This window comes from Physeter macrocephalus, chromosome 14 (genome assembly GCF_002837175.3).
Source record: "Physeter macrocephalus isolate SW-GA chromosome 14, ASM283717v5, whole genome shotgun sequence".
Lineage (NCBI taxonomy): Eukaryota > Metazoa > Chordata > Mammalia > Artiodactyla > Physeteridae > Physeter > Physeter macrocephalus.
In genome coordinates, this window is record NC_041227.1 from 104,819,038 (window position 1) to 104,826,578 (window position 7,541).

The 7,541-nt window shown below is 37.9% G+C and overlaps 1 protein-coding gene across 6 annotated transcripts in view; it reads right to left on the reverse strand.

The window, feature by feature from the left end:
• DGKE (diacylglycerol kinase epsilon) overlaps positions 1-7,541 on the reverse strand; it is a 31,454-nt gene that overhangs the window by 5,971 nt on the left and 17,942 nt on the right. For 2 of the 6 annotated variants that reach the window (XM_028498695.2, XM_028498694.2), the window contains exons 8-11: positions 6,713-6,784; positions 4,143-4,270; positions 3,816-3,927; positions 3,260-3,435 (exon numbers count right to left, since the gene is read on the reverse strand). In XM_028498695.2, coding sequence (XP_028354496.1) covers positions 3,260-3,435; positions 3,816-3,927; positions 4,143-4,270; positions 6,713-6,784 — 488 coding nt within the window. Of the gene's footprint in view, positions 1-6; positions 3,436-3,815; positions 3,928-4,142; positions 4,271-6,712; positions 6,785-7,541 lie in introns of those variants that run through there. The other 4 variants (XM_055090093.1, XM_007109685.4, XM_007109686.4 and 1 more) reach the window with 4 other exon arrangements.

Here is a 7,541-nt window from a genome sequence, read left to right on the forward strand (position 1 = left end):
GCGAACCCGGTTCCCCTGCATCGGCAGGCGGACGCGCAACCACTGCGCCACCAGGGAAGCCCTAGGTAGAATTTTTAAAAAGCCTGACTATAAAGTGCTGGTTCTTGTTTCAGTGTTATCATTTTGAGGGAAAAACCACACAAAGCTATCACCCACTCTACTGACCTTTTCGGCTGAACAAGTACAAATTACGTATTCAGATCCACATGAATCTGTAATTTAACATCACCTTTAAAGTGTTCTAAGTTAGCGCAAATTTAAAATTCCATAATATACGTGAAATACAATTTTACTTTATATTACAAACGCGCACTATTTTTCTTTTGACATACTGGTAGTATTCATTTTCACAGCACAAAAAGAACTGTTTACAATTTGAGTCACAGTATATTTTCCAACTCTAAGTAGGCAAACATATTTCAAAAAGCAAATACTACATGTTTTTCGACACACCCTAAAAAAATAAAAATAAATAATTTTGACTATAAAATTTTATAAACATTAGCTACATTAAGGGTTCACAGCTAATTGTTGCAGAAAACCTAAAACACATTTAAGATCATGCAATCTTACCATTAGACAACTTGTATTTTAAAACACAAGTCAGTTTGATTTCTGTTAAACTAACAAAGCACTGAAAATTATCTCCATCTATTTATGGGATCCCTAAGAGCTGCCAGGTATTCAGTATTTAAGCTAGCGAGGAGTTAGGAATGTATTAGAGCAGTAAAAGATGACAGAAATCTGAAAACAGACATGAAGACATGCTTTACTACACTTCTTCCTGAGAATTTAGACTTTTTTTTTTTTTTAATCAAGACAGTTTAAAATGGAACAGAAAAATCCTGTGGCAAATTATGTTTTATAAAGTGTGGAATCCCTGGTAATGTCAACAACTGCTACCCTAAAATATAACTTGCAAACATGAGTCTTATAAATTGTACTTATTTAAAACAAGGCACATGCCTACACATTTATTTGAAATGCTGAGTAAATGTGCCTAAAAAGTTAGTGAATTAAAAAAAAATAAGATAGTATGTTTTATGATATGGTATTCTGAAATAACTTTCCTAAATAAAAATTAAGTCTAAATGAGTGAATACAGTAACAGATAAACTTTGTGAAGGGTCAAGCAGGGAAAAAACTTCACTGGATTATGAAAACTGAAAAAACAATTTGTTTTTAAATAAACGGTGTTGTATATAAATCTGTTCTAAATCAAATGTAACATTATAGTTACAGTTTTAAAAATTAAAAAAGCGGTAAGTTATTTTGATTATTTTAATTTGATATCCCATATTTACTTTGATTCTATAATTAGCACTATGAATTATAGATAAGATATAGCCTAAAGTGAATTTAACAGTATATTTGTAAAATGTGGTATCTGTAACAATTTTGACCGTGAATTAAACAATGAAGCTCATTATACTCAAAACATGATCAGCCCCTTGAAAGAAAATCTACAAACTCTCCCACCACCGCAATAGGTAACCTACCATGAATGGTATATGAATAAGGTGGAAACAGCTCTGCCCACAAAATCTTAAGAATACTAGAATTTAGCTGCTCCCACTGAGATCTGGAAGAGGTTAATTTAAGCAAAATAAAAGCATTCTAATGTAATGTACTGACTACTGTATACACTACTTAGTTGTTCCTTCAAAACATGGCCTGGGCCTGAAGGTGACTGAAATTTAAGTTTCTGGCAATTCATAATAGGTGACAGATTCATAATAGACCCTTAAGGGGAGCTAACGGTGTTTGGGGGGATACATTCCAATCCTTCAGAGATTAATGTCATAAAAGACCACCAGACCCACGAATGGGCCACGTGTCCTAAAACAGCAGGCTGGAGGCCCCCTGGGGCGGCCCCACGGCAGGGCCGGAGGGAGTAGGCTGGGAAGCAGCAGAGGAGCACCCTCGGCATATTTCTGAGGAGTGAGAATATCTACGTAACGCATCTGTCAGGAGAATTAAACCATGGGTTTCAACTATTACTTAGGCTACACTTCTGATTGTGAGCGGCAGAATTTATGTGATCAATTTAACTTATTAAATAAAGCAATATATTGTAAACACTAAACACAGGTATACGACGATGAAGAAAATAAATAAGTAAAAAAAATATATCTCTTATTTTAAAATAAATATGATATAAACATTTTAGCAGAGGATTCTATATCCACTTCCCCAAGGGGAAATTCTGTTAAGTACTTTGGATATAAAAGACTACTATATTTCAAAATACTACCAGACCACTAAATTTTTAAAACTTATCAATTACCACTGAACTTTTTTGGGCAATTAATCTGACTGGTAAATTTTCTTTAGTACATTTTTTTGAATTGTTGACACTGTCTTTTAATCAAAAGAGAAGTTGGTGAACCATCCAGCTTTAAACCTGTAACTTCCTTTTCTTTTCTTTTCTTTCTTTGGCCACTCCCCCTGCAACGGAAGCGCGGAGTCTTAACCACTGTACCACGAGGGAAGTTCCAAAACCTGTAACTTCCAATCCAAAGTGCTCTGAATGTTAATTTTGCAATTCACCTAGGTGATTCTCTTTTGGCTATACTGGGATAAAACAAGATACCGAATTTCAGCTCAACTTGGTCATTGACAGAGTTAACCAAACAACATTAGGGGGTCTGAAAATGTTCCTAAAATAAAATTTAAAATTAAAAATCTGAGTGTTGTCTTCCTTTTACATTTCTCCTTTTGGGGTTTCCTGGAAACAGATCTTTATGGATCCACTTGGTGCTGGGCTGTAGGAAATCTTAAGAGGCATGCTGCAGGGAGGATGTCCAGCATGAACCATGCCAGTTTGACACCAACTATCTCCTTTCAAAAACGCAAGTAATTTTTAAAACGTTACGGCGTCACCACAGTAAAAATTAAGATGGAAATGATTTTCCCACCCACTTCTTGTTGCATGTATGTGTCCATCAACTGTGTGGCTCAAGAATACGGAACGAGCGCACACTTCAGCGAGCCAACTCTCAAACACACAGCCTTCAGGGAATGTCCTGGGACTTTTAGTTAGTGCTACATGATCAAAGAGTTTGCTGAAAAAAGACCAGGCATTTGGAAGCAACCGGAGCTCTGGCTGTTTCTGGAATGCTATTTACATAAATGTATACCCATTACACTACTGATGAAATGAAGACTAAACCAGTTGACAGAGTTCTATTTTGGATGAATGTGTATCTACTCGTTTGTGAGGATTCTACACTAAGTTCTCTTTTCCTCCTCCACCTACTCAGTTTCCTTTGTGTCCTCTGGATCTGAAGTACTAGAGATGTCGTCATCTGTTTGTTCTCCAGAGAAATATAACATCAGCGCGTGTGTCTTGTGGGTTATGGTGACAGTGCAGGGCCCCTGGGCCCATGGCTCCCCATCTACCTGCATTGGCATCATCGAGCACTTCAAGATCAGCTAGAATTAGGGACAAATAACGAGAAAACAGTCAGTCCCCAAAAAGCTCAGAAAAATCTTCCTTAATAACATCCCAAGTCTCTTAACCCTTCTCAGGGACATTTATTAGCATTTCACTGTTAGAAAATTAATCTGACTATATCTTTATTCCTCAATTGTTTAAGGGATTCTTTTTCACTGAACACTTCATTTCTTCAGCTGGATTGAGGGTCATATTTCCTGTTTCTCCTCATCCTACTCACCCCTGGTGGAGGGTGACCAACAGCATGGGCTGTAAACCACATACTGGTTTAAGGCAAGGTATAGCATGTATATTTACTTCTACACAACAATGGCTTAGAAATGGACAAATTAGTCCATTGTAGCAATATTTCACCTACCCGCACTGTATGTGCTTGTCCTATTCGAAAAGGATTTGCCAGTTTCACTTGAATCTGAGCACAGTGGAAAGACCCATATACTCCAACAACTTCCAGTAAACCATCATCATGCCTAAAATTGGACAAAGGAAATATGGATTATGTGACGCAATAAAATAAAATCAGCCCCAACAGGACAATTACTTTTTAACATAGGTGGACCAACAACTTATTAAGTATTGATATTAACAAGGTATACAATAAAGAAAATCTGTGGGAAAAATGTTAAAAGTCTACAAAGAACAACAGAAACCAGTGACAGAAAAAACCACTGGCAAATGTACATACCTGGCTAGAGGGTAAGTCTCATCTCCCATCCCTTCCCACAGTCTGCAGCCACCGCCCCAGTAGCCAATGTTCAGAACGATAATACCTTCCAAATTCGGCAGTTCTACTCGCTCACCATCCAGCTCTAGCTTTAAAGAAGTACAAGGAGTAAGTTACTTCAGGGCACGCTACTTCCAGACACAGTCACTTAGAATTCCCATCCATTTTCATATACGTAAGATGTGACAGCTGGTAGGAAGACTGCTTCCTACTCCTCACTCCAGGTAATCTGGCCTTTCTCACCTGTTCAATGTTTACTGTAATAAATGAATTATAACAAATGAAATTTTTTAAAAACCAAGGTCATCAAAGAAATCCTTTTTTGTTGAATCCCCTTATATTTTCAGGTTTTATCTAACTTGCTGTTTTAATAGCACCTCACACTGTTGACCCCTTCCTCTTTTCCTGAATTATTCTCCTCCTTTGCTTTCGGGGAACCAGACTACTTCTCTGGATGCTCCTCCTCAGTCACTACTCCCAACCTCACGTTGAAGGCATTCCACATAGCTATGTACTGGGCTCCTTTCTCTTCTCTACACACTCTGGATTGAAATCTGAGCCACTTCTATCTTGCTAATTGCCGTCTCTGTGCTGATGGCTCTATTTTGCTTGTCCAGGAAAGTGAACGGGGCTAGATCTATATATCTAACTGCCCACAAAACACTGCCAACTGACTGTGGCACCTAAAACTCCCATGCACAAAACTGAGTTAAGCATCTTCTCTGCAATCTACTTTCCCAAGAAAGAGTAGCACCCCCCGCCCCCAACGCCACAGCCTAACCAGAAACCTGGGAATTATCTTTGACTTCTGTGCCTTTACCCTCCATACCAATTAATCACTAAAAACAACTGATGCTGCTTCTTCTAAGTATCCATCCTTCTCCATCATTCCTGACAGTACCCTAGTCCAGCAGCCCATCATTTCTCTAGCTTTACTCTCCTCTTATTCATCTCTCAAAGATTGGTTAGATTGACACTTATCCCCTTATTACATCCCTTCAACGGCTTGACTCAGGGCTCATGATGAAATCCAAGTTCCTTAACAAGTCACAAGTTCCTCTGTGATCTTGGCCTCTGTCCATCTCTCCAGCCTCAGCTCTCTTACTCCTTTCTCTCCTGCAAGCTATGGTCCAGCTTGAACACACTCAAATATGTCACGTTCTCTCTCGTCTCTGGGCCTTGGCACATGCTGTTCTAAGCCTAGAATAATTTTCACCTCTCTTCACTTATCTAAGTTTTATTTAATTTGCAGACTGCAGCTTGTCACTTCTTCCAGAAAGACTTCCTTGTCAGTCACTTTCCCTAGACAGTTTCCAGTCCCTGGGTTATGTACTGCTCTTATCTATTGCTCTAAGACTGCATATTTTCCTTATCAGATCACTTCTCATGCCATATTGCAATATGATTTAAATGTCTTTCTTCTCTCCAGACTGTAAACTTAGTGAGATCAAGGGATTTATCACTGTACAGCTAGTACCTAGAACAGTGCCTGGCATTTTGTAGGTGGTTTCACAAATAATTTTTGTATAAATAAACTATTAGACCAAAAAAAAAAAAGTGCTGCCTTGTATGCTTCATTCTACCCCTGCTATCAAAGCCCAGGAAAAAGGAAATATGATAAAGCAGAAGGAAACATTTTTTATGGCAACCCTCGCCATTCCTCCTGTGCCGTGAGCTCAGCGTCTACCTCACCGCAGCAGCTTTCCTTGGTGAGTGTATAGTCAGGCTCCTCCCTCTTGGCTCATTTTTCACTCTTTCCCTAAGTTGTTTACTGTTTGGCTCTTCCCTTCTTACTTTTTTTTTTTGGCCGAGCTATGGTATGTGAGATCTTGCTTCCCCAACCAGGGATCAAACCCACGCCCACTGCAGTGGAAGTGTGGAGTCTTAACCACTGGACTGCCGAGGAAGTCCCCCTTTTTACTTATTTTAGTAGTTCTAGGTTTCTCTGTATTAATGTCTTTGCCATTGCTATTAACCATTACAGATTCTTTTCTGAAGCAAGCAAGGAATACATATAAAATGTTGCCATATCGTGATGTCAGGGGTGCTGTAGCAATAAGCAATCATGAATATCCTATCTTTATTGCTCATACATTTCTATTTTGCTTTAGTATGTAAGAGAGATACATCACAACTATAATAGGAGTTAAACTTTGGGCTTAAACTTCCTCTGAGAGTACATGATGAGTTAGGCACTGTGTCAGAGTCAGAGTCTGTCTATGTAACAGACTCTGGAGTTACATAAACCCGGGTTCAAATCCTGGTTATCTATATCCTTGGGCACTTTGTGAATGTGGGCAAGTTATTTAATTTCAAATAGTTTTCTGTGAGATGGGAATATAATAGTACCTGCCTTACAGGTTGTAGTGAGAATTCAGTGGGAAAATGTCTCTATAAAGCACTTAGTAAAGTGTCTGGTATACAATAAATACTCCCTATGTGTTAGCAAAATATGTTAATAGAAAATTCAGCATTTTCGTTAAAAAAAAACGTTCATAATCCAGAGACCACCTAAAAGTTTAAAAGCTTACCTCAACTTTTTTATTCAAATCTTTACATTCTTGCACTAAACAATCTTTGGTTCCATAAAATAAGTAAACAGCCTATAAGAAATGGACAGAAAATATGATATTAAAGCAATCTAACAAGCCCTGTAAGCAAGAAAAAAACACTGAACCAAAGCTCCCTGATGTGATGGTTGAGTCATGTATCCAGAGAGTGGACTAGATACAGATGGAAGAAGGGGCACCATTACTTCTGAGTTTAATTAGCCCATTTTTTCAGGGGAATGTAGGATGGGGTGGTTTGTGCTTAAATGCTGTTTTCTCCCAGTTTATCCAAAAAGGTACACCTTATAAAGAAATACTGTGTTACTCTTTGCAGATGACATGATACTATCCACAGAGAATCCTAAGGATGCTACCAGAAAACTACTAGAGCTAATCAATGAATTTGGTAAAGTAGCAGGATACAAAATTAATGCACAGAAATCTCTGGCATTCTTATACACTAATGATGAAAAATCTGAGAGTGAAATTAAGAAAACACTCCCATTTACCATTGCAACAAAAAGAATAAAATATCTAGGAATAAACCTACCTAAGGAGAAAAAAGACCTGTATGCAGAAAATTATAAGACACTGATGAAAGAAATTAAAGATGATACAAATAGGTGGAGAAATATACCATGTTCTTGGATTGGAAGAATCAACATTGTGAAAATGACTCTACTACCCAAAGCAATCTACAGATTCAATGCAATCCCTATCAAACTACCACTAGCATTTTTCACAGAACTAGAACAAAAAATTTCAAAATTTGTATGGAAACACAAAAGACCCCAAATAGCAAAAGCAATCT